This window comes from Phasianus colchicus, chromosome 18, assembly GCF_987193195.1.
Source record: "Phasianus colchicus chromosome 18, bPhaCol1.hap1.1, whole genome shotgun sequence".
NCBI classification, from domain to species: Eukaryota; Metazoa; Chordata; class Aves; order Galliformes; family Phasianidae; genus Phasianus; species Phasianus colchicus.
The window spans coordinates 12,786,465-12,813,922 of record NC_143453.1 but is presented as its reverse complement, the minus strand read 5'-3'; the positions used below and the strand labels follow the sequence as shown (position 1 = coordinate 12,813,922).

Sequence of the window (27,458 nt, the reverse complement as noted above, 5' to 3'; positions counted from 1 at the left end):
TGCGGTCTTCATTTATTTTTGTACTTACAAAAAGAGCCGTCCCGTCCTTCCCCCCCCCACCCCCCGACGCCGTTTACAAACATTGAAAAATTAAAAACCAGATGAGGACGTGTTAATTTGGTTGAATTATTTTGAAACGTAGCTTTTGTAATTGGAGTTAGATTTCCTAGCGGATGACTTTGTAGAGACAGCCTGATTATTGGCCAAATAAAATTCCATATCACAAGTTAGCAAATTCTAGTACAAAAATAGTCCATGTGTTAGAACAGCCTCTTATTATTACTATATTCACAGGAAAGCCTATGGGCTGCATAATACCGTAATATTTATGAAATTTCTTTTATGCGGCTCATTCATCTAATTCAATATAGTGTTGAGCCTCAATAAATCCTTAGGCAAAAAAACCCTACACAGGGTTAAATACGCTGTTCAGTGTACTCTGAAGTACTGTGCTTTTCACAGGACATCCAAGAAACCCCATAAACAGTTCTCAGCTAATTTCGATATTAAAATGAGATCAGATCCAAAAGGACCCCCCTGAAGTACGCACGCACACCCTTCCGCAGAAACAGAGGCCACAGCTTTGATGCTCACGTTCCACTTGGGAAACTGCGGGCGCTCGTCCGCTCCTTTCCACAGATCCGCTCGTGAGCTCTGCAAACTAAGGCAGGTCACCGCAGCGCCCGCAGCACCGCCGCCTCCGCAGAGTCCCACACACTGACCGGGCTGCCAGTCCTCTCCTCTCCTCTCCCATCCCGCTTTCGCTGCTGTGCAGTTTCTCTCGGACCAGGCCCCTCAGGGAAAAGCTGGGGAAATGCTACTTGTCTCTCAAGATGTCTAGCTGCTCTTGATATTCTGTGAAAAGCCTCTGGAAACGGAGGTTCTGTCCAATAACAGGCAGAAGTTCTTTCAATAGTTCTCTCTTTCGTAAACCCTGAAAAAACCAAACCAAACCAAAAAAAAAAAACAAGCCACACAACACAAAAGCTTCCTTAGAACGCGTTGCTTTATACTGGGAATGTAATCCATAGGACTGTTTAAGATTCATGCATTTCTTTTCCTGTCTGGGAAGAGCAATGCATTTTAAGTTCTAACTCTGCTTGCTGACTCAAAACAAAAGCTGACTTTACATTTGTAAACTCATGGAGCCGCTGCGACCTCTGAGAAGGGAGGGCGTTTCACTGGCACACCGCTGTCTCAGAGCTGCTCTCTGAAGAATGCGGAGGCCTGAACTTGCAGCTCTACTCCATCTGATCAGTGTTTAAGACTAGTGCAGGGACTGTGGAGCTGAGTATTGGTCTGCAGGCTCACACGAAATAAATACAAGTGCTATAGGAAGAAGCCTTCTTGTGGGATAGGACTAGAGAGTGCAAAGGGTTCCAAGATTAGCAAAAAAAAACCATTTTAATCTATGATTATATTAGGTTTAACCACATTTTAAGTTACACTGTTTATCCACATTCTGTAATTTCCATGGGAAACTCTCCCTCAAGACTCACCATTACTGTTGATTCCCATTGACTTCCAGCTGAGTAATGGACTGGACCCAGTAAATCCTTGCATAATTCTCGCAAACGATATTCAAACCCTGCATATTATCAGAAATAAGATCATAAAAATTTCACTATATAAAACCTCCACACAATTTAACTGACAACATTTTCAAGAAAAAGAGTTGCAAATATCTAGAACAAGGTAAGGCCAACATGCAGGATTTCTGAAAATGTAGATGTTTCTTCTCAATTAGTGAGGACTTTCTCAAGTGTAACTGTTTTTAACAAATGACCTGACCCTAGATGGGCAGAGAATCAAACGCAACTCACCGGGCTCTTTTATTAAATGAAGCAGGGGTCAAGAATCAGAGCGCTTGTTTTTATTTCTGCCAACACAGCAGTGGGGGCCTAACACCACTTCACTTCCCTCCGTGCAAAATGACTGCATGTGATCAGGAGTGGGGCTGAACAAATACAATGGGAACTACTGAATTTGGAACACGAACAAGCAGAGATGCAGAGAATCCCCAAAACAGCCAACTGTCCGCCTTGCTTAGTACAGCAGCATAAAGAGTATATTCAGATATGAAATGGATTCAAGCAACCCTCTATGTGGATTATTTTCCTCACAGAATTTAGTGCTGAGTGTTCAAATGCGAAGTGAAGTATAAACGAGTAAAGGAATCTAACTCTGCACAGCTGTGTGTGCTCGGCTGTACGTGTCACAGCAGCAGTTCTGCTCCTCAACACACATCTCACGTTTTACATGGTGCTGCTGCTGCTTCTGAAGCGCCTTTATCTTTGGCACATAACACATATGATATGCCCTAATCAACTCACTGCACGTTTTTTTGCCTGCGCTCAAGGCCCCATAGATGGCACTGTTTCCCCAGACCACAATCTGTTCACAGCACGCGAAATAGGATTCCTGAGTACTGAAGCACTATGGGAAACAAGTGTGCTTCAGCTGGTTGGGCTGTCAGCGAGCACTGAGTCCAGGCACCAAGTGTCCAGCAAGTGAAGTGCAATCATACAGACACACAAAGTGAACAGAGTTTCTTAAAAACGAGTTGCAAAGGCAGCGTGGCACGCAGGGTCTCACCTTCATTAACTAGGTACCGTGCATAGATAAGGAGCCAGTGGCGATATTCATGACTGGATTGTAACATCAGCGCTGCTGCTATCTGATTCTCCAGGTATGCAAGCGTTGTTTCTTGTTGCACTAAATGAGGCATGGAGAACAATCTGGCAGCTTGCCTTCCTGAACTAAAACCAAAGAAAATTTAACATGGCACCATAATATCAGATGCTATTTTAAGACAAAATCATTCTTGTAACACACTGTTCTGCACCTGGCTTCCAGAGGCACCTAGTGCCTTCAGGGTTCCAGCCTGGAGCGACAAAGGCAGAGCTTCACTGCAAACTGCCTTACCTCCACTGCTATAATTACCGGCGTCACTAATTGCTACTTAAGATATGACATGCACAGAATCATCACATACTTCACCCATTCAATAGAGAGGAGACTCAAACAAAATGATTAATTTTGGAGTATGCTTTCCCGCCCCCCGAATAACCTCGAGCAGCACTGCAATACAGACTACAGATGTGCAAAGAATACAAATAATACAAGTGCTCCATGAGCTACTGATACATTTCAGTGCAATCAGCGTCTCAGGAACATCGCAGTGATTCAGGCAGGTGATTAAGTAACAGGAAGAAAAGGACAAACACGCTGGTGAAACAAAGCAAAGAAAGGCATACTTCGATGTCCGTCCCTGTATTACAGCTAAGGGCCCGGAACACAACATGGCTTCTTGGGATGGTAAACTACTCCTGAAGTCCGCGCACTGCGCCAAGGAGTCCTGCTTGTCAGAAACAAGATTCCTGGAAAAGAGCAAACAAAGCAGAGACAAGTTTGAAGAGAGCAAGCAGTGGTATCAGCTGATGCAGCTGCGTTCTGCCTCAAAGCCCGACTCGCAGGCTCACAGATTTCCACAAGTGTATCACAGAGATGCTCAGCAGTTGGACAGAGTTGGAACAAGTGCAAATTCCACTTGTCTTCTCATGGAAACGTCCCTCCCACCCCCAGAGTTGACAGGATTGATCACGTAGTACAATGCAGCGTTTATTCTGAAACGCACGAGGAAATTCACTGTCTGGCATTTTAGAGCACACAGGATGGCACACCCCTGATGAAGACTGGGGTGCGCACGAAGTAACGACTTTCACACTGTGAGTTTGGTTTGAGGGAGGGCCAGGTCCCCCCACCCCCTGCACAGGTCATCACGACCACACATTTTGACACTCTTCAGACTTTAAGCTATTCCTTCTTACCCAGGGAGCTGACAGCTACAGCTGACATTTCCACACCTAATCAAGGATATCATTTTCACTAAGTTTGAGATGCCGAGGGAATCAGTGACTCAAAACAGCGCTAAGTTTAGACCTCCAGACAGCTCAGAGGTAAATGGCACAAATATTTAAAATAACCTGCGCTGCTTTATCATGTTTAAATTCGTACGATGACTAAAGGGATCACTCTTTTACATGTTTCCAAAGCTGTAGTACAAACAAACAAAGAGGCAGCGGGGTCAGAATTCTGCCTGGAAATCCATCCCCTGCTCCTTGCTGCCTGGGAAGTTCTCCACACAATTTGTCAGTTTATCTAAACAAGTAAAGCACACTTAAGCCCCAAGGCACTGCTTTAACTTTTAAAATGTGGAGTGAAACAGTAAACCAGAATACATGCTTGGCTAGGTTGTAAAAGGCACACATATAAAACGTACCACGTAGAGAGAGAAGGATTAAAGCAGTACGCCTTTCCATCAGACATGCTCATTACAGGTATACCATGCTGAGTCAGCAAGATCTGAGACACGGTTGTATCACTTCCTACAGATCAAACAAAAGCAAGGTATTACTTTGAGTCCTGCATCCATTCCTCGTGCTAAGTAAAATATGCTACTCACTGCTAACTATCAGTCTTAGCAAACAACAGAGAAAGGTGAAGTGATTGTTATTCTCAAAGATTAATAGGAACATTAAAAAGCGATGGTCAGCACCAGGCTCAGAGCAGTGGCATTAAAATTGTTCACCTGCAGAATCCACTGTCAATCCTGATGTTGCCATTTATCCACAACATTTGCTTAATTAGAAACATTTTTCATATCTGAGTGAAATTGACAGCAAATCTGCCATGTCTTCTGTAATCCCCAAAGCCTTTATGTTTCTTCTTTCCATTAAGTCAAAATTCTAGAAGCCAGCATATTTGAAAAAGTGCACACGCTATTGTGCAAGTGAGAGAGCAGGAGTCTTGCCTTGGAACATTTCCGTCCCAGGATTTGTACATGTAACTTCTAACGAAGACTCCTGCAAACTGCTGGAATGAAAACTTGTCAGGTTAGTTATGGTCTGTACTGAGAGGATTAAAGCTACAGCAGAAGACAGTATGCTCTGAGAAACTGCCTTTTTTTTCCCCCCATTTTCTTCATTATTAAGATAATACACTTGCAGAGTGTGCACAGCCATGAATGTGACTAAACAGCATGGCTGGGCTTAGAGGTTGGCAAATGACCCTCTTTATTACCTGATAATATTGTTTGCAAAGACTCATCTCTAACAATGACTGTCTGCTTGTGAACATCCCTAAAAAAAGAAGCACAAAAGGAAAAGTTTGCAGTTTACAAACAACAGAAACTTCCAAAATCATTTAGCAAACATACATTTCAATTTCAGTACTATTTACTGGGAGGGCTTTGTTTGTTGTTTTCCCCATTGCTTTAAGAAAATTGTTTTGGCAAACTCAAAGCCCTTGTATCAGGGCAGAAGTCAATAGCAGAGAACAAAATTTATGTCCCTTTCTATCAGGAATCCTCATCACAGATAAACAAACTGAGGGCCCAAGCAATGCCTGTAGGAGCTCTGACTTGTCTACAATTATATGAGATATGAGATTTAATTTAACAAGTACTGCAGTTTCTACATTCATATCTTAAAAGATGCCTTGAGTACTTTAACTCTGAATCCCATACATTTCATTGACTAAGCATGACAGAAGACAGAAAAGGCTGTATTTCTCCCACCCAATTCATTCCATGCATACCCTAGGGAAGCTGTTTAGATTCATGGTCTGCATGAAGTTACTAGCTATTACTATCTCACTCACAGTATCAAACTGAACGTTATGTTCCCTCCTAGAACAGAGATTCAGGATTCAAGTCCTGCCCAATTATACCTTCATCTTGCATTCAAAATGGGACTTATGTTTGGATCTGGCTTTAAGCCACAGTTTCAACAGGAATGCATCAGCTCAACAATTGAGCAGAGTAACCTACACAGATCAGTCCAGCCAGCCACTGCAAGCAAATACAGCACTTACCAAACAGAGAGCGTAGCAGCAGTGGTGAGAGTCATGATGTAAGAACCCGTGCAGTGTAGGGTGGAAATGGGCGTATTCAATATTATAGGGGGAAGAAGGCGACGACCACAAGCCGAAAACACCGACAGTGTTCGTTTCTCACAGGCTACACAGACAATCTCACTAAAAAAGAAAGTCCGAAATAAACTCTCACATTTCAACATACGAGCGCTGCATAAAACCACACTGTCTGCCTGGGTTGCCATACCTTTCAGGGAAACTAACTCCAATTGTAACTATTACAGCTTTTAACAAAATCCTAGGTACCAAAAGGAAAGGCCAACAGTGGTCAGATTATCTATTTTAGGTGCATTCCACATCTCCTTTGTTTATTTTAACCACAGTGATGCAAGGCAATAGGCAAGAGAATGTTTGCAGGTAAAGGTGCTATCTTTTATTAGATTTAGTGGCACAGTTGGAAATACCAGTAAAACTCTGGGACATACACAGGCCTGAATTTGTATTTAACTTAAAAATCTTGCTGCTTTTTTTTCAGACCTCAAGAAAAAGTATTGTGTTTGCAAGCTTGTTTAATTTTTTCAACTACATATGGCAGTGTCATAGGAGATTCTGCTACTAACTACAAATATCAGTAATGTCAGGGTGCCATCAGAGAATCAGCATGAAGCTCAAGTTAAGAAAAATTCTACATTGTGCAGCATTTTGTCTCAAATCTTTCATTCTTTAATTGCTCAAATGCTAACTACTATGTTATCATGATGTATTCAACATTAATGAAGAAAGTTAAAGAACTGTAAATACACAATATTTCTTATCAGCTGAGAGTCTATGATGCTTCAAGATTCTATAAACAAGATTAGCATTTGGAGTGAAATTGGTCTCAAGATTGAAAGCAATAGATATTTTTGTCCACAAAATATTGATTGTCAAATACTGCAAAGACTACAATTGCTGAGGGAAAGGAGGAGGTGAGGATGGTTAAGGCAGGAAACAGCAGTAGTTGACAAAATCCCCTCCAAAACTTCCACAGGATGGAATAGTCACATAAATCCCTAACAGAAGTGATGCAGTTAATCAAAATTTCTAAATTAGTGGATAAAAATTCTTCTAGAGCCTCTACCTCCCTGGAAAATGCAAAAAAATTTATATGTAATTCACTTCTTTTCAAGTGTACTTTTGTACCTCCAAAACATTTTCTAGCCTTCAGGACTATCTATTCCCTTCAGGCTTTCACTTCCTCAAAACCAGGCTCTCTTACCAGCTTCCTGCTGCTGTGAGAATTCGACTGGTGAGGACTGTCTCCCATTCCTTTCCTTCTCGATTACACTTCAACCTGCTCAGCTTGGAACCTCCCACTGTGGTCATTTCATTCTCCACTTCAAGGTACATTGATGGATCTGAACTTACCTGAAAAAGGAAAAATAAAATACTTCTTGGAAGAGAAAAGCATCTCCTCAAGGAAAGCAACAAATGATGTTAGGATCAAACACTGAAGTTAAGCAAGCATTGAAGTATGGCATTCTGCTTAAAATCACTTCAAAATATACTGCTGTACTTTAAAAGCAGCAGACCTCTGAAAATCAGCCTTGGCTACAACACAAATACCCTTTTTGCATTCTGAGTGCTATGAAGGAATAAAGGCTGTGCTAGTCTGTGCTGCCTAATTAAGGGCATCGGGTCACCTCTAGATGTGCCACATCTCCCTAAGTTCTTGGGATCAGCACCAGACTGCTGCGGCCGAAACGTGCAGAAAAACTGCTTCACAAAGACTATTTGTCAGCCTCTTTGAATGTGGAGCACCTCCAGAGATGTCTCAGAAAATACCTAGTTTTCTTTTCAGCCATGTACCACCAACACAAGTGTAATAACAATGCAGCAGTTATTCCACTTGGAGACTTATCTTTACAATACATTTTAATTAACCAGGAAGGACTGATGAACCAGAGGCGTTTCTCACTGCAGTTTAGCTAGTTCAGAAGTACCTATTCTTAATCAATTTGATGTTGTCTTTTCCCATACTTGTATTCTTGAAGGCTAAAGTATACATTCTTATTGAACACACATGAAGATGCTCATTCATCAAAAGATCTTAAATATCTTAAGAATACTTTTGTAAAAAAAAAAAATATATATATATTTTTTTTAATAGTAAGCTTCTTTTCCTTGTAGACAACTTACTTGCAAAGTAAATGATTTCTGTGGGATTGGGGTTGGCAGTTTAAGTGCTAATGCTGGTGCAGAGATGCATGCAGCATCTTTTTCAGAAGCCAGTGCAGCTGGGGACTGGAAAAACAATGCAGAGTGGTTATATTTTTTCCATTAAAAAAAGGTTAAAAACAAAGATATGGTACAACATAAATGGATTTGAAAAACTCTTTTTAAAGATCCCACATAACACTCATTGAAAATGATCTTTGTCACATTTGTTATATAAATGTATTTTTAATATATGGCTTCTAAAGCTATAAGTGCAAACTAAATTTAAAATTTAGTTGGAATTAGTTAATGGAAGTCCTGGTATATTACACAGAAGAGCCAAGCTCTGAAAATTTAAACTAGAAGGATACATATTTCCTAAAATGATGGAAACTCCAATGTAACTTGCTGCTTCACAATTCCTAGGGAAGTCATAACCATTTAAGTTACGTCTACATCAAACTCTTGTGCTCGGGTCTCTCCCCATGGAAGAATACCAAGAACTCCAAGAACTAACAGTGTTTCTCTTGATTCCATACAGTGATTTGGCAGACTATCAGAACTTAGCACACTGGTTCTATTTAATGAGCATCTCTGCTTATCCTTATAAAGGATAGTGTTTGCTAAATCCTATGAACCTGCTAGTTATCTTAAACCAGAACAAGGTTCAAAGCAAGGACGAGGGAGAGCTAAAAAATCTGAGGGATCCTATAGTAGTGGTATTTACTTGACTTGATGGAACAAGTGGCTTATTTTATTAAATGAACACTGGAAGTCATAATGAATCTCACTTATTTACCTGAACAGTTAAAGTTACTGGTACAAGTCTGGAGTCCTTTCGAGGTCTTCCCTTTTTCTTCTTTTCTACCGTTTCTCCCTCAAGTTCCAGCTTTCGCTTGGGTGCACTGAGAGGTTTAGCAGCTGGAATCTTCTCTTCGCTGTCACTGCTACTCTCCAGAATATCCTTGGGCTTATTGTCTTTAATTAAATTCTGATCCTTCAGTCTGTGGAAGTAAACACATTTCATATAAGCCTGTTCCAAAAGCTGTATTTTACTTTAGTGTTAAATTACAGTTACAATCAGTCCTCTTCCCTGGGTCAACACAAGTAATCCAGCACTTTAAAGTACAAGAGTTTCTCATCTTTTCGCCTCCAATGGACATTACGCTTTCTGCTTACTCAAGCAGGTCTTCATTTATCATTATGCTGCCTATCCCAATTCAGTTCTGCAAATCTACAAACCATTTAAGTGCCTGCAGCGTTCCATTCTGAATTTGAGGAATACAACAAAAGTAAAGGAGAGAGGTACAAATCCCTATGAACTCATTAGACATTATACCCTAGAAAAGTTCCTTCGGCTGTTCTCTTCCTATTCCTCCCAATGGCCAGTATTAACTCACAGTGTTTCATTACTTATTCCACAATCACTTCTTAGGAATTCCTTGCATAAGCCAAACCTTTCTTCTTTGGCATTTGAATTCTGCCAAACAACTTCCATTCACCCATAATTTTACCAACACACTGGAAACAAGTATGAGAGTAATCTAATACTTTTCTTTCTTAACACGTGGCTAGATGCTGACTAAAACTGTTGAGGTATTTAATCAAAACATTTTATCAGTAATAAATCAGAGAAACACATTATGTCACAAACCCTTTTTTTTTTTTTTTTAAATAAAGATGGGGATCCAGAGTCAGAAAAAAACATAATATCAAAGAGTCTTCTCCGCATGCTTTCAGGGCACAACAGGTCCTTTGCAGAGACATGTTGTCATTTATCTCAAAGTAAGTCTCACTTTGCACACGGATACGGGGTGGCTATTTTTGTCTTCCAAGGAGCACAGATGCACGTACCCACACATGAAGGCATGAACATGCATGCAGTCTCTTGTAATGGGAGCTTTAATACTGAGTATTTTGAAGTCTGCTCCATGTCGTATGCCAGAGACATAAATGTACAAAGGGATAATGGTAGCAAAGAATTTACCCATTTCCACCTCTCTTCTTCATTCCAGTTTTGGAAGAGACCCAAGAATTTCCACAGCATTAGCACCATAGACAATCAGCTTTTAAACTCTATATTACTGTCCTTCTTCGTCCTTGGGCTATTTCTTACCTGTCCACAACAGTCTGATTTGTATTTGTTATGACAGCAGTCCCTGAGGTGGCTTTGGATCGCTCTGTAAATCTAGAATCAAATGCTTTCATAGGTTCAATCTTGGATGGAGTTGTCAACACAGAGGAAGATGATGCAGGAGGAGCAGTTGAAACAGAGGTAGCATTTACACTGCCAATAAAAGGGATGTGAGAAAAAGGATTGAAAGAAATTTAGTATTTGTAACCTACATTGCTCATAATAACCAGGAAGCATTCATTATCTTGGCTAGAAATAACATTCAAAACTTTTCACTTGTATATATGAGAATTATAATATGACATGACCTTTCACATGTCAATATATTCCAAATTTTGCCTACTCTCAAAACTGTTTACATCTCTGAGCTAAAACCTTGCTGATTAATCTAGATCTATCTGGATTATGTGGCCTTAATTAGCTCACTCTTTAAGTATTTTTAATTCGCAAACTAAATTTTTGACTTGTTCTTACATTCCTAAATGGAAAGGTTTGCTGTTTTAAATAATGGAATTTCTGGTTTTATCCATTCTTCACGTTATCAAACACTTCCCTTTACAGGCTTATATTCCAGTGTATGTCAATCAAAGAACTTGTGCTGAAACATTTCATGCCAAGTTTTAATTTTGTTGTTGAAGAATCCAAACAATTTATTATGCCTTTTCCAAGCATGACTAAGACATAGGAATGTGTTTTCCCCACACTAAAGCATTCCAGGGATCTGTTATTTGAATAGCAGTTTACTTTAGAGATTTCTCAATCCATTCAGGGGAACAAAGGGCCCTAAGATAACTGATGTTTGCACTAAAGAGCAGTTAGAAGCCCAATTTCTAAAGAAAAGGAGACTTAATTATTTTGTCTGTCAATCCTTCCTCACAGCCTACCACTCACTCTTCAACTTATGACCAATTTCAACTAAATTTAATGGAGTAGTAGAGATTTCAATGACATCATCTCCTACAAATGCTATAAAAGTATATATAGGAGAGGAAGGAAAGACCAGCATTACCACTGAGGAAAAAGCAAGTAAAGTTTACTTGTTCTGGGATTAATTTGAAAGACACTGTTGACTCAGTATATGTGCACTGACAAAGCCAGTCACTGTGCTCTCTTTCTCGTCTGCATGGAGTTGTTGATGTAGGGAAAAAATATTACTGTGTTTGAGGAGAGGAGATCTAGGGGGCACAGGACAGAACTCAGTGGGAATCAGACTTCATTATTTTCATTGCTGGAAAACTTATTTACTAGTAACAACTCAGTATTCTATTAGCAAGCCACTTTGTTAGAGCATTAGCACACACCCACTGTTCTGTTGCACTGAATTCATTTTCAGAACCATGCACGTGAATTTAGTCATTTCCGATTTATCGCCTGGTAAGAGACCAAATACCAAAACCACTCCTGCAGGAATGCCAGATTCTTGAAGTTTTGGGGTAAGGAAATCATTGTAATGACTGACTGATGACACAATCACAAACAAGAATTAAAACAAAACCAAGTAAATGAAAAACAAAACTTCTGCAAATACTGACCCATCTTTATTGGCTGCATCATCTGTTGGTTTTATACTGGCTGCTGTTGGCTCTGCAGAAGGCTTTGAAGTATTAAGTGAATTTGCTGCATTAGAATCTAATGACATGAGCTGCTGGTTGTTTTGAGAAGACATTATTGAGCCAGCCAGTGTGCCAGATATTGGGATGCTATTGAAAAATGCTGTAGAAAAATCCCTAAGTAAAAGACAAACAACAAATAGATTTCTTCAAAACGTTTTGAAAATAATGGAAAGAAAACCATTTTAATTAAAACCCCATTTCTCCTTCTGCTGTATGCAGAGATTTTCATTATACATTTTGTATGTATACTCAAAAACATACATATAAACGGACACACAGCCTAAATAAGTAACTTCCCAGAGCCCTTTTCCATACACAAATGAAGATAAAGCTAGCATTAACACAGATATGAACCAGAAATACTTTAGTAGTGTCCCCTCATCTACAAGGGCAGACAATGAGAGTTAACCTTATCTATTAAGAAAATATTACATCTACAGTGGTTTTAGAAACTACTTCCAAACGTACCCAGTGTCCAGCTGAGCTATGCACAGAGGTGTGATCCTCCTCCGGCCATCTGCTGTTCGAGTTTCAACTTGCTTTTTTAAGAGATTCTGTTGGGAAATATATGTAATCATTGTTTCTGATAAATAGGATGTCACTGCACGCGTGGCGGTTGAATCTACAAGCATATTTCTGCAACACAACCTCTTTAAAAAAAAAAATAATAATAAAAAATCCTATTTAAGTTCATATGTTACAAAATACAATGGATTCTGGTTCTGATTACTGCTTTCAGGTAATGACATAGCAGGAATTGCTTTTCATTTTCAATTCAGGCACGGCCATTTCCAATTCCAGATCTATTCGACATGAATAAAGCTCCAGAAACTTCTTTTATCACAAACATCTGCTATTTACTGACTTCCTACTTGATGCTATAAAGTAATTACCCAAGAGCACCTACCTTTCTAATGTCCTCTAGGCTCTCCCCATTGACCATGCTTGCCACTTTGGGAGCTGCGGTCGCAGCCCCAGATGCTTCCCTTATTGATGCGTTCTTCTGCTCCGCCTGCTGCTGCTGCTGCCTCTGTTGGTACTTGAGCATCTCTGGATTCTCAATGATGGTTGTAGACAATTGAGCTTCAGTCATTATAGCTAGGCTTTTACCATACGTGGACTGATGAATGTTGCTCTGCGAGTGTCAGAAGTGTACCACACAGAGAGTGACTACGGCTGCCAACGTGACATCACTAGCTATGATGTAAAGGAACCACACAAATCTAACAGAAGATTCGATACGTTCCTCCATCATTTATAAACTAATCATTTTTTTTCCTTTCTTTACATTGTGAGCTAATAATAAATCAGTACATTAATTAGAATTCAAAGCTTTAGTTGCTAATAGCAATAAGAGTTAAAAACAGCCAACAGCAAATCAGTTTAAAAAGGTTTGCATATAAGCAAGTCAAAGAGTAATTGTAAAGTGTTCTGAAGCACCCACTCCTCATTTCCTTGGTCAAAGAATTATCTGAAAATATAATGATATGTAAGCAAGCGGATGTTTTCCAGCTAACTTTCTCTCCAGAGCAGAAGCTAACACCATCAACTCATTTCTTTGGACCGCTTTTAAACAACACCACATTTTTCTGCAATACGAAAATCAGTCACTGCATAATTCTATAAACATCCCAGTACTTTAACTGAATCAATACACCCCTCTTATAAGATCACAGATTCTCAGGAGTGTTTACTGTACCTTTTCCTCCTCACTGAGTGGATCTCCAAGTTCATCCTGGGAAAAGTCTAAAAACGCCACAGATCCATCCATGGAACACACCAAGATTCCAAGTCCATTGAGGGTCCTGAAGGAAAAAAAGATTCATCCTTGTTTTTTCCTTTTTGTTGATACGATGGGGCCATACAGCAAATTTCAGAATAAAAAAAACCATTTAGCCTAAAATATATTATCACAGGAAACACTGAGAAATGGGACAGCCAGGAGAAAAGGTGTTGATGGACAGCAAGGGTCTGTGTGCTCATCCTGCTCACCCTTGAAAGAAGGCAAATCAGAGAATGAACATGGGAAGGTGGCTGTAGAACAACAGAACAACACACCCCATGGCACCACAGAAAGCCTTCTGTAGGGGTAAAAGAATATCAGCTGAAGCACTCACTGCGCATAAAGAGAGAAAAATGTAAATATATTTGCTTCAAAAGATGCAGAGAGGATTTGTGTGCTAACGGAGCTGGGTGAAGAAAAGGGACTTCAGCAGATAAGCTGATACACTTTTTAACAGGACTGCCACTTTGCTTCATCGTGTATGGGAAACATAACAATAGATTGTCTATTCCCATAGAGAGCTTGCAGTCTAAATAAACAAGGTAGGAGGGAGAAGGGAAAAGACTACAAGAGAGAAGCTATGTATGTTGGCTTGGTACCTTTTCTCAGTCATCTTTATCTGAAGTGACAGCAATAAAAAGAAAGCAAGATGTGTGTTTGAGCAGGCCTAAAATCGCTGCACTAGCTAAGAGCTTATATTTGAGTTCACTGTTGTTTCTCTAAGCAAACTGTGTATGCTCTTACCCATGGGAAGTGTTACACTGCTCTTCTGGAGGTCAAAAAGGTTTTCTTGGTGGGATTGCTGATAGAGGATATATTGCACCCTTAATGGCATGACAGCCTTCCATTATTGCATATTTAGAAAAAAAATGAGTTTTGACTACTAAGCCAGTAACATACATTCACTGACCTAACAGAGGCAGTAAGGTGAAGTAAGATGGCCTTCTACAGAGGAAAAGAGAAAAAAGGGAAGCAGGCAGAACTCTTTGGTCCTATCCAAACTAGTCCTGCAAGGTTTACAAACAGTGCATGCATGACAGCTCCAGGTGTTTGAAAATGGCTTTTTTGTGGTGGGTGTAGATTGACAGCATCACGTTCAGAAGAGTAGCATCAGCACCATGACCAGTGACATAACTTTGTGGAGAGTTTTCTGCTCAATTATCAGATAAAACTGCTGAGCTCCTACTGACATCCAGACCCTAGCAATTATTGTGTAACAACATCATGGCACTCAGATGTTGTAACAATGGATTCAAGTCCACAGCTCCAAGCCAGAAAGCAGGCAGCTATAACAGCGTAATAGTTTCAGATTCCTCTGAATTTCATCAGTCTGTTTTTAGAATTGGGCAACAAACTGGAATGCATTTCTGGGAATATGCCATATTATTGGCATTTTAGCCATAAATTTGAATTTGTAAACAGGATATAAAATAATAAGCTTCCTGATGAAGCTTTGTTTACCTCATACATCCCACAAAACGACTTCCTTTTAAACAGCAAAACGTTAACCAGCTATTACTCCCAATGACTTTATGCCATTGGAAATGTGCAATTTGCAGATGGAAAATTAAAAAACACTACAGGAAAACAAAGCTATTTGAAGCTATTGTACTATAACAACAGTAGTTCTCAGGAAACATTCTATTTTTTGGCCTTTGTTTATGAAAGCAAAACGTTCTGGATTTGAATTTTTCGTGTGCTTCTCTGAGCTTCACGGCAAAATTCATACAGCACAGAGAACAGGAGCCTACAACAATTGTAAGCTTTAAGATTCACACTGTAAGAACACAGCATTACAGCTACAAAGGCAGAATTTCAAAAGAGGAGATGCTCAAATTAACACAACCTATGTAATCAGCTGTGTGCATACTATGGAAAAATATTTTTTTTTTCTAATAACACACAGAACCCCAAATTCTGTAAGTCACCTATTGCATAAGTGCAGCGCTGCTGGGTTTTTTTGTTCCTTTATTTTTAATACCACTTACAGAGTAGTGCCATGCTCGTTACTTCCTTATTTGTCAGGTCTCACTGTGAATGCAGAGCTGTTACCTTTTGCCTTCCTAAGACTTAGGCCTTTGATGCTGGTTGTCCCAGCAGTGAGGCAGACCCACAGCAATCAATTCCTAAATACAGGTTTTGTTCAGTTCTGATGTCACGTGTGCTGAAGTGATCCCACGATAATAGCTAATGTCACGATAGCAAAGACGTTGCAGCAGAACCAAAAACTTCAGGAACTATTATTCCAACAGATACAACCTGTACTATTTTGATGAATTTCCAGTTAATGCTCTACCTAAAGCTGACAACAACATTCTGGCTTCTGTAAGAAAGCAACTTACCAGGAGATATCCATGATAGACTTGTCGAACAGCTCATGTATGACAACTAAAGGTCTTTTCAGACACGTGAGCTTAAAATAGAAAAAACAACACTCAGAAATTCAGAAGTTCTATGCTACCACAAATATTACTACATTAATACTTCCCCATAGTCTAACAGTATTCTCCAAACAAGACTAGGCCAAGAGACAGCTGCATCCTTGACATGTGATGAGATCCAAAGCTATCTCCTTACTAGTACAGAAAGCTCTGGAGAAGAAAGGTTGACATTCAATCTCCCCCTCCCTTCTGAAACACAAAATGTCTTCACCAACTTAGTCCTCCTTCTGCAGTCATAGAGCTTTCTACCACTCAAAAGGTAATTCCACACATGCTAAGACAGCTTTCTATTCTAAGCTTTATTGAGATAAGGATGTTGCAAACTGGCAGCACAAGACGAAGACAGATTAGGTTTCCTGTCTTCACCCAGACCACCTGCCCAAGTAAGTGATGCCTGCCAACAGCAGAGGGAAATTCACTCACAAATATTCGTAAGGAGGATTTTTCTACACTTACATATCAGCTTAGTAATAAAGAACTGAACATGAGAACTCCAGTACGCTGTTCTAAATCAGAGATTCTAATCTCCTTAATGTTAGGCCAATTAACTTGACGTTTACAGCACATAACACAAGCAAAATGAAGCACGAGAAGACAAACTGATCTAGAAGGTTTCTTGCTCATTGGTACACAGAGGTAGTGTGTCATCTTCAGCAGCTCCTTTCATGTTTCCCTCCTCGGTCTGTGTTGTATACATTCCTACAGCTCTTTGGGGGTAATGACTGCCTATAACTGCATCTCTACAATACCTAGTGAAACTTCAACAGACACCCTGCATGAAGTCATAGTATAAATACAGACTAAAACCAACCAGTAGTGACGCTCGGATACGGGTATGCACTGGTAGCAAGGCGAGGAAGAGATTCAGTGTTATGCATTTAATGACTGATGAATAGATACCACTCTGGAATCTATAAACAGTAGCTGTGTTCTGGCCCACATCCTCATTATAAAGCCTTACAGTTAAACTTATTCTCTACTGTTTGCAGTTACCAAACAACCCGCTTGCATTTGTAGATGTGAGAACAGTCATCCTCTCTCAGCTGGAATAACAATCTGAGTTTAGATTTTTGAAGTAAAACACAAACTAGAAATTGAAAACTTGAAAGTATGTTTAAAAAGCTCATTTACTTTCACACTGATTTTCACAGCAAAGGCAGAAGCCAGGGATTGAAGCCAGAACAGAGCACAAAATGAGACATATACGCTCAGAAACAGCTGTGCTGTGCATGCTGAACTCTCCTTGCACGTAAAAAAAGCAAGACTATCAAAACTAGACTCTGTAAGTGATTAATAAAAGCAGGCGTGCTAAACATGGAGCGATAATACAGACTTTTTCTTTAGGACTCACATGGAGAGCAAGTAAAGACACTGGAAGGAAATAGGGCTGAATTACGTTTGTTAGCTGAAGTAAGAAATTATTTCCCTTAACAGTTCCTCCCTTTACCACCACAACATACTCTGTCATTGGCTTCTAGTTGTTCTTGGCTCCAGAACACTGAATTCCTGAAATAAACTACTACCAATCCACTTCTCTCCCATTTAATCCTCTCAGAACCAAGAATAAAAAAATCTGAATATGAATCTAAGTAAAAGACCTGATGCTGTACACATGACCTCTGTGCTAAGCCCTCAAGCTATCCAAATGACCGCATTAATCAAAGAAGGCAAACACACTTACCCAGACAGAAAGAGATCGATCCTTACTGCCAACAGCACAGCAGCAGTAGGGACAACTTGATTTGGTAGAGCTCCCATTCTTTTGTTTCTTCTTGAAAATTTTTGGATTGAATTTCTGCACAAGTGAGAGGCCACAAATTTTATTACAGCAATCGTATTTCAGTAGATCTGCCTTAAAAACAAGCTTTCCAGTTATGAGTGAAAAAGAAAAACATTTCAGGGAAATGAAGTCCCTAGCCAGGCTTTGTCAGAGCACAGAAGGAGCCCCACATGCTTATTTAATGGACTGTCTGAACGCCTTACCAGGTATGCCAAAGAACATTAGTTTTATTAGTGATCAGGAACCCAACAGAAACTCAGTTGCTGAGCAGCTAACAAAGCTGGCCTTTGACACTGCTAACCTGCTCCTATATTTCCCCCTTTTTTTCTCGTTCACCTGCACACAGCTCTCGTACCACAAGAGCAGGCTGGTTGTTTCCAGCATTAAAGTTGAAATTTATTAAACACCACCACATTTTACTTCACACGCTTTACTAACCTCGCCATCCCTCCCTCCCTCGTCCCACTGGCAAATACAATTACCAAAAAGCACATCTTACAAGTTTTATTTCAGGAATAAATTACTGTCATTCACTCACCACTACTGTAACTGCCTTCCGATGCCCCACAAAATCCATGTTGGTTTTCCATCCATCTCTCTCGATGATCTGAGCAGTAGGTCCAGAATTATTCATGGCGTGAGCAGAAACAAGATAGTGACCATCAGGTGACCAGCTAAGACGCAACACGTGTGTTGTCCCTCCACACTAAGGAAATAAATTAAAGAAACGTACTACAACTTAAAGTGCGTCTGGCAAAGTACATTTATTGTATTATTTTCTAAAAACATAAACTATTTAAATTTTAGATCTAGGAAATATGGTTACAGAGTCTTTTGTGCCCATAAAAGACAGACAATACATATACTTCTCAGCACTTCAGCCGTGCTTATGCAGCATAATATACGAAGCTCTAACAAAAGGAGGAAAAAGGTATCCAGAGAACTAGTTTTAAAGGAAAGAAAACACAAGTCTTCTCGCACACAGCACGCTCAGTAATGGCACACTCAGTAATGACCACTGTTCTAGTCAGTCACAGGGCTGCAGCATATCAGCTGCTAACAGTGAGACTTCAGCTTGCCACACGTTATGTGTATTCAGACATTTACAGTCTACTACTACAAGTAATGGCACTGTGACCCTGCCATGTCCCTCTGCAACACAGCCCACTCACTAAGCATCAGTCAGAAGTCTGACCTCCTGATCAAAGTCATCAGATAAGAGCCCTAGGGTGCCAGACCAAAGATCCCTCCCCTAAGTTTCTGATAACGGCCAATAGAAGATGCACAGGGAAGAACACAAAAGCAACACAATTTGTACCAATTCTTCCCTGAAATAACCTCCATGTTTCCAGGCATGTACTTGCTTATATGACCATATACATCTTTGGCATCAATGACGTTCAGTGGCAAGAGTCTCAATTTAATGACATGTTGCATGAGAAAGTTTCCCTTTGCATCCCCTTTAGAATCTACCAGATATTTTCACAGCACTAACTCAAATGACACCACCTGGCGCTTCTTCAGAACCAGAGTTATTCTAACAGTTTTCATTCACTCTGCAGGAATTCACTTTGAATGGTCACACATTCTCAAGTACCTCATCAAAGGGTTTTGTGATGCTAGTTTCCAATTGCCAGTCCATCGTCCGCCACACTTTCAAACTGCGATCATCAGCCTGAGAGGCAATGTATTTTCCAACGGGATCCCAGGTCAGCCCTTTCACCAAGCCAGAATGTCCTTTCAAAGTGGCAAGAATTTCTGTCCCAACAACAAAAAAATCTCTTTAAAGCAGCAGTTTAACTGGAACTTTAGTTAAACATTCATCCTTTCTTCAGTACCCAAAGATTATCACAACAAATTCGGCTTTGTAATACCTGTGACTGAAAATATACAGAAGTCTGCCTGAAAATAGGCTACAAGGTCTGCCAATCTCCTGCTTATCATCCTGTTAGAGGAGAGGCTGAGAGCACTGCACAGGCTACAGATAGCCTGAAAGTGTAAAACCTCCAACATCAGCATTGGCAGCAGCCCTAAAATAAATGGCAGTACCCAGGCAGCACACAGTGGGAGTTTTGGCTTACACCAACTTAAGTGATGAGAAGCAGCCCAATGCAGGCAGGTGCTCCCTAAGTGCTGCAGACCACCGCAGGTCTGCTGGAGGCTGCAGGCCCGGTGGAGCTGCCAGTGCTGCAGCAAAAGTACAAACATGGCCAACAACTGCAAGACTCAAGAGCTTTTGTGGCCGTGACAGAAGAGGGTGCAGATGGTCCCCAAGCCCTTCTTTCTTCCCCTTCATTATGTAAAGGCACACTGGTTATTAAAAAGCAACATTTGAAGTGGGATAAATCAGGTAGCGGCTCCCCAAAGGTGAAGGGATGGGAAGTCTTGTGGGTACAAAGGCAAGAAGGAAAAAACACAAACCTAAGTAGAAATACTTCTAATATCAAGCTGAAATTGTATGTAATTATGAAAATGCAGAGAAGGTAAAGAAAATACGTGTAATAATGTCTTTCCTGTAAAATCAGGGGCATAATCTGAGCATAACTTATCTCCAGCAGCACGGAATCCAGTGATCATCAATAACCAAAGTTGAAAGCAGGAACTCACCGTATTGCAAATGTGCCATCTTGAAAGGCAGGGACCCATTGCCACATGGGTGCTGCCAGTGAAATACACCCACAGAGGAGCTTACTGCAAAGTATTACATACTTGCACATCTGAAACATAAGATTTCTCACCTGGAAATTTGACAGCGTTCCAGATGACAACAGTGTTATCCACACTACAGGATGCCAGCCAAGCATCATGTGGAGACCATGCTACATCCATGACATCTGTTTAAAAAAAGTCTCTGTGTAAGGCACCACCAGAGAATCCAAAAATCTTTTTTAAAGGAACTTGTGGGGTAACATTTTTTCCATCGTCAAGAAATGACGAGAGGATCACTAGAGTGGGAGTTAGGGCAGAACACAGCAAACTGAGACTGAGGCCAAAAAAGTTGAAAATAGAGAAATGCAATATTAGTGACTATCAAAGTAGTAATGCACATACAGAATACTTCGCCTTGCTTTGAACAGAGAAATAACAGCAGATATTGTAACACACTCACTTTGTTCCAAAGCATGCATACAAATTATGTTCGTTCTGTGCCTGTTAACTTACCCCCTGAATGGCTTCTGAGAATTGATACACACCTCCACTGCTCAACGTTAGTTAGTTTGCTGCTAGAACCAAACACAGTGCTGGGTCCAATGTACCTAATTAAAATAGAAAAAAAAAAAAAACAGTTCCCAACAGAACCACCTCACATTTTTCACACGCTTTCTAAGGAAAAACCAGTGGCACAGTACGCTTCCATTTCATGTTCAGTTATTTCTGCAATAAAAAGCTGAAACAAAAACACATTTATAGAAAGTAATTCCAATTATTAAAAAAAACTAGCTTCCATGCAAGTTATACTGTCCAGTGATAGCAAAAACTAATAGCTATAATAAAAAATGAATTATTTAAGTAACCCTTCAGATCTCATCAGAAAGTTTTCTTCAAGGAAGCGCTGCCTTAACTCAGCCAGGAGCACAACTGCCCAGGCAGAACAGCTCCAGCCCCAGAGATGGGATAAAGGACTACCAGTGATGTGATATCACAGCTTTCAGCTCCACACGCACCACAGGAAGCAGTGAGCTTAGCAGATGCTTGCAGAGGGAAGAAACACTAACAGACTTGATATTGTCGCTTACTTGAAACAAAACAAAACCGAGAAGAAAGTAACATGCTTACGCGGCTCGTTTCCACACCATGATCAGTTTGTCATCTCCTCCTGAAGCCAAGTAAACTCCATTGTTTGACCATCGTACACAGTTCACACAAGCTGAAAAATAAGAAAAGAAAGCTTGTCGAATGAAAACTGAGAATAGATTCTCCTAGAATGGGGGCAGAATCAGTAAGAGGTAAAGCTTGCCAGGAGACCTTTAGAACCTCAGTCTGGTTTTTCCACTCAAGGCACTCTGTCTGCTTGAGATGAATGAATTGGGACCTACCTTTCAGTGGCAGTTGAGGAACTCATTTTTTAAAACCCATTCATCGTTTAAGAGAATCTTCACTAAATGCAATTTAAAAGGTGAAAGATGTATATTCACCTAACAAAGGAAACTGCCTAGGGAAAACGAAGTGGGAGAAAGAGGGCAAAGAAAAAAACATACATCTTGACAAAAAGAAAAGGGATACTTGTTCAGGTAACCACACTTGTTCCAATTACAGTGTGCAATAAGCGTAGAATAATCTGGAACTATTACTGATACACTTCATGTCACATTCTTCTTATACCTATCCCTCACTCTGTCCTTCAGAGCCCCCAGTTTCTTAGGTGTGCTACTAATCATGTCATGCACACAGCCAGAGAAAGGTCACAGATTTCCCATGGTATTTGTGTTTCTCTATGCATTTTGCCAAATCTTAACGTTTTCTACCAAATATCTAAAAATGCATCCTGCCAAAACACAAAACCCCTCTGCTGGATTTAATGGCTCTTCACCACTGGACAAAACATGACTCTTGTAGTCACAGACAGATGAAATGTTCCAGCAAGTAACAAACAGCCAGCACAAATAAATAAGGGCATCCACGTACCTAAGTGATTGTCCATCTGACAAAGCATCTTGGGAATATTTTCATTCTTTTCATCTTCCTCTTTTAGGACAGGAGCCATATTCCAGATCACAACTTTCCCAGAATCCTGACCTGCAGATGAACAAGAGGCCCTCCTTTTACATACATGAGAAAGGCAAAACAGCTGAACTCAGTACAGGCATGGAACAAAGAAGGGGATTTAGCCACTGCTGGGGTGGGAACTGTGGAAACACTCAACTATGGATGCCATTCTGATACAGTTACACAGAAGTACTGTACTGAAAATTAAGTTACAAAGCTGTGATAAAAAATAATCACTCATATGTAACAACATAACTTCAAGTAACAATGACAACTACGGGCACCAACTATTTATACAGTAAAATTGTATTTAACAAATAAAGACATACATTCAAAATCTAAAAGGCAATTATTATAGCCAACAAAATTATTATTTGGATGACAACAGCAAATAATTCTGCACACATTTCTTGAGCCATTCCCTTTATACACATTGATTTTTCTATTTAGCAGTTCAAACACTCAGGTCCTCTTCAGATGAAAAAGAAATTTGGCCATCACGGCCACTACTCATCTGCTGCAGTACCACCCCACCGACATCCAGGAGGATGCGTAGGGAACGTAGCTCTGCCTTCTGCATAACAGCAGGCTTTTCTATACGTCCTAACAAGTGATGCCTCTGAGATACAGACAGTTATGTGATGTGTTTGTAAATGGGTCGGGAAGATGGAAGCACTGTGAGGGCATGAGGTCATTGTGGCCCAGGGGCCCGACCTCCTCAGGGTGTAAGCATACCTTGTCCTCCTGTTGCAAACTTGGTCCCATCTGGGTGAATGTCCACTGAAAATATGGGCTTTCCTGCAATCAGAGAACAAGAAACACACTGAATTGTTTCACAGTTAGCAGAAGGCAGCCGTGCCAGCAGATCCATGACCCTTCAGGTGGGCAAACAGCATTTTTCTTCTAAAAGCAGCAATTATAAGACATACAGCTGAGTAGGAGAGTTGAAAGCAATCTGAAGAAAAGAACAACTATTAGTGCAGATGGAAGTTACCGTGCCATAAACGAACCAGAGATGAAGAAGGAGATGTAATCCTGCAGGATATGCCAAATGGCCCAGAGCAAAGTAACACCACAACAGTTGCACCATCAACGTAAAATCACACTTGGGTACGGAATTTCTTCCAGGTTTCTGTAGCTCATTAGCTGATGACCTGAAGCAAGGTTTTGGTTTCTGTCCTTTGTTGTTTTGTTGATAAATCCTGGAGAATTTAACTAGATTCTCCAACCATGGGTTTATGCTGCAACTATACCATCTGGCTTCTCTGACACTGAACTGTAAACAAAATCCTTGTCCCAGTACTTCTTACTGTTTGAGGGATGTGTGTTCTGCTTCATCTATTTTCTTTACACTGACTTGTTTTGAGGTTTAGTTTGTTTGGATTTGTGTTGCAACAATGACATGTGATTCCCGTTAAGAGTTTTACAGGCAGCCAAGCAAAGACCTTCACCAGATTAAGACAGGACTCCACTTGCACTCCTTCCCAGTCCTCTAAATCACATAAAGCACAAATTGAGATTCAGCCGTGGCCTTTCTTGAGGTCGTGCTTGACTCCATTCTTCTTTCCCTACCATCTTGAAAGCCATACAAACGGCTGAGCACTTGGAGAAGCACAGGTAGGAAGCAAACATTGATTTTGCCCTTCCCAAGGTGCAAAAGTTCCCTTACATTAAACCAGCACACTGTTTAAACTAGTTTAAGCCACTGACACAGGAACAGCTCCCTCTACAGATGTTACAAGTGGAAGAGATTACCTTTGCATGGATAACCTCACACCCGAAGTCACCATGTGTGCCGTGCCGTTAGCCCTGACAGTACAGGAAGCCCTTTAATCCTAAAGGCCTCCGTAGGTCTTCAGCCAGGTACTAACCTGCTCACCCCGCCTCTGCATCACTCACAAAACCAGGAACCCAATGATTCCCAGTGAGTCAGAAGGAACAAAGCTCTCAATAAGAGGGGAGTTGCGGCCCCCAGAGCAGCACAGACAGCACTTCAGAGCTTGGGTGGCTGCAGTTAAACAGCACTGCAAAGAAGGAGACATTACTTATTAGCAACTGCCGCCCTCCTCAGCTCCATGTCTGTATCTGATGGCATTGCTGGTCACTGCTGAGACACGAATGCACCAGGTTCCTCTCCCAAAGCATCTGAGTGCCTTGCCATGCTGTCACTGGAGAAGTTCTCACTCATACCAGTCATCAAGCACGAAAATAAGATGCACGTGATGCTTAAACAGTAACACTGCAATTTAACAGTGGGGTTTAGGACATTTTTCCCCTCTTGTAATAATTTATAAACAATTTGTTGAAGCTATTTAAGCTCCCCATAACACAGAGCACGAGGCAGCAAACCAGATCCACTGAAACCAGAACACCTGACAGACCATAAAACATCATGTGGTTTGTTACTTCTATGCAATAATCGCTAAAATAAAAAGACAATTTTACGCAAAGTTCCAATATGTGAGATTCTATTTATTTTCCTTGCAGCCCATCCAAGACACAACACCCTACGTGACTCACATATCCATTTAAATATTTACCTTCCACCATTACAGCTTGAAGAGATGATAAACTCTGTGCCTACGTTTCAGCAAAGTGAGCTCCAATTCCTACAAGCTGTAAACACCAGCAGCACCTTGGGTGTTGCAGAGATTTCTCAGAATCTCACAGGACTTCCTTCCCAAGAGGGCTCAGCACGTGCCACTGCTACAGACCAGGGCTCTCAAGCAGCTGTGTGCCAAACGTGCACATACAGCTGCACTGTGTACCTTCATACGGGTACTGAAAGGAAATGGGGGGGAGAACCAAACCCCAGCTGAATATCTACATAATATCTAATAAACTGGCATTAATAGTGTGAAAAGCTTACAGAAAATCCATTTGAAGAAGTATTTCCAATAGGCACTCATTCATTAAGAACACTAAGACAAAAAAACCTGTAGAGCCAAAACATGCGAAGTGCTCTTAGAGGGAACACACACAGTCTGGGCTGAGAAGCCCAGGTGCACTGAATGTACTTGCTGCAACCCTGACTCCCCATGGCTGCCATCTCACAGAGCTGCCATGCATGCCTGCCAGCATCCTTCAGCTGCTTCCAGCCTGTTGAGTAAAGCACAAGTCCCAAAACTGAGCAGGTAAAGGGGAAGGAAGGAATGACAGCAAAGAACCAGCGCACAGAGGAGCCATCCTGGGATCCTGACTCTTGCTCATACACCAACAGCAGGGAAGCAAGCACTTCTGGCAGCAGCGAAAGCAAAAGGAACAAGAGCTATGGACAGGGAGCCCACAGCAGGAACCACCCCCACCTCTAGGGAGGTACCAGAGTAACGTGCAGCCTGTTAAAGGTGATGGAAATGGCTAACGTGCGGCAATGCCCGCGGATCTGGAACCCTGGTAGATTAGAATCACCTGCCTGACCTCACCTGATTGATCCTGCGTTCCCTGCCCCGAGGAGGATGGGGTGAGAGTGTCAGACAGCTCTGTGTGCCACAGCCCTTAAAGCGGCTCACAGATGAAACCAGTGATGAATGTCCAGCAGGGTTTCACCACCTGCATTACAAACTGACTTGCCCAAACTCATCCCAGCAGGACAGTGGCAAAAATGGAGACAAAACGTGGGGCTACCAAAGCCTTGTACTGCATCACCCGTGAGATACAGCCTTCCTAAACAAAAGCTCGCAGCAGGCTGCTCGGCAGAGGATGCTTTTCTACAGTTCACAAGTTAATGCCAAAAGTTACAACAGTTCCCAAACACACGCCCATAGCGGAGCAGTGCACCCATTAAAGAAACACGGGGAACAGCCATTGCTCTCTGCGACCTGCAGAGGTGCAGGCCAGAAGTTCGCTCCCAGCTGCTGACAGGTGGGCTCCCAGCAGCCATGCAGCGCCGGAGAGCCCGCACACGAGCGGCCGGAGACCGAGGCACGAACGCTGCTTCGGTTCAGATTAATCGAGCAGGGACGTAACAAACACCTCAGTACAGCGCTTCCACTTTCTTTCCGATCGCCACGACCCCACGCCGCACGGCCGCCCCGCGGAGAGCAGCGCAGCACGGCCGTATGGCAGCTCCAGCTCCAGGCTCAGGCGGCCATTCCCGGCGCCGCGGGACGATCGGAGGCCGAGCCGCGGGCACAGCCGCTCAGCCGGTCTCACCCGGCGCCGGGAGCGGGAGCCGAGCGCGGCCGGGAGGGCAACGCGGCCAGAGCGGAGCTCTCCGCGCGGCTCTCCGTCCCGACGCGGCGCTCCGGAAGCCGGTTTCAAGTCCCGCAGCCGCGTAACGCCGGGCTGCCCGGCGCGGGGAGGCGCAGCCGCACGCTCGCAGCCGCACGCTCCCGGCCGCGGCAGCGCGGAGCAGTTCGGAGCGCCCCGCGGCCGCCGGCGCTCCCCGCGGCCATCTTCCCGGCCCGGACGGACCCCGCTCCCATTTCGCCGCGCCTCAGCGCCGCCCGCGGGGCCCGGGCCGGAGGCGGCGTGCCCGGCGCTGCCCGGCGCTCCCCGGCACCCCCGCCCGCCCGGCCCCGCCCGGCCCGCGGCACCTGCCGCCCTCACCATTGTGGTTGACCCAGGTCGGCTTCAGGAGCTTCATTGTCTCCCGCCCGGGGTCCCCCGCCGGCCTCCGCCCTCGGGACCCCAGGGCGGCTCCGCCCGGGCTGCCTCCGCGCGGCCGAGCGACCGAGCGGCGGAGCTCAGCGGCCGCCGGGCAGCGCCGCGCCGCTCTGCCCGCCCCCTCCGCCGCCCGGAGCCGCCTCAGCGCCGCTCCATGTCCCGGCGCCGCCCGTGCCGCAGCCGCCGCCGCCCGGCCGCATCCCCCGCTCTCGGCTCCCGGCGAACGCCGGAACTCGGCGCCTGGCAACCGCCAAACCGGCCCGGCGGGAAACAGCCGCCCCCGAGCCCCGGCGTTCCCCCGCCTCGGCCGCCGGGGGGCGAGATC

At 42.5% G+C, this 27,458-nt stretch overlaps 1 protein-coding gene across 1 annotated transcript; it reads right to left on the bottom strand.

The window, feature by feature from the left end:
* Positions 1-88: 88 nt before the first annotated feature.
* Positions 89-27,230, bottom strand: HIRA (histone cell cycle regulator). The gene is made up of 25 exons (XM_031592833.2): positions 27,077-27,230; positions 23,264-23,326; positions 22,448-22,558; positions 21,599-21,689; positions 20,984-21,078; positions 20,560-20,655; positions 19,419-19,579; positions 18,360-18,527; positions 17,723-17,836; positions 15,943-16,013; positions 13,517-13,622; positions 12,725-12,952; positions 12,286-12,371; positions 11,737-11,931; positions 10,187-10,357; positions 8,870-9,074; positions 8,053-8,157; positions 7,133-7,281; positions 5,875-6,036; positions 5,083-5,141; positions 4,283-4,388; positions 3,258-3,380; positions 2,596-2,759; positions 1,500-1,588; positions 89-934 (listed from the first exon to the last, which is right to left on the bottom strand). Exons 1-25 carry the CDS (start codon positions 27,111-27,113, stop codon positions 818-820), a joined length of 3,072 nt encoding a protein of 1,023 aa, XP_031448693.1. The 5' UTR covers positions 27,114-27,230; the 3' UTR covers positions 89-817.
* Positions 27,231-27,458: the final 228 nt, after the last annotated feature.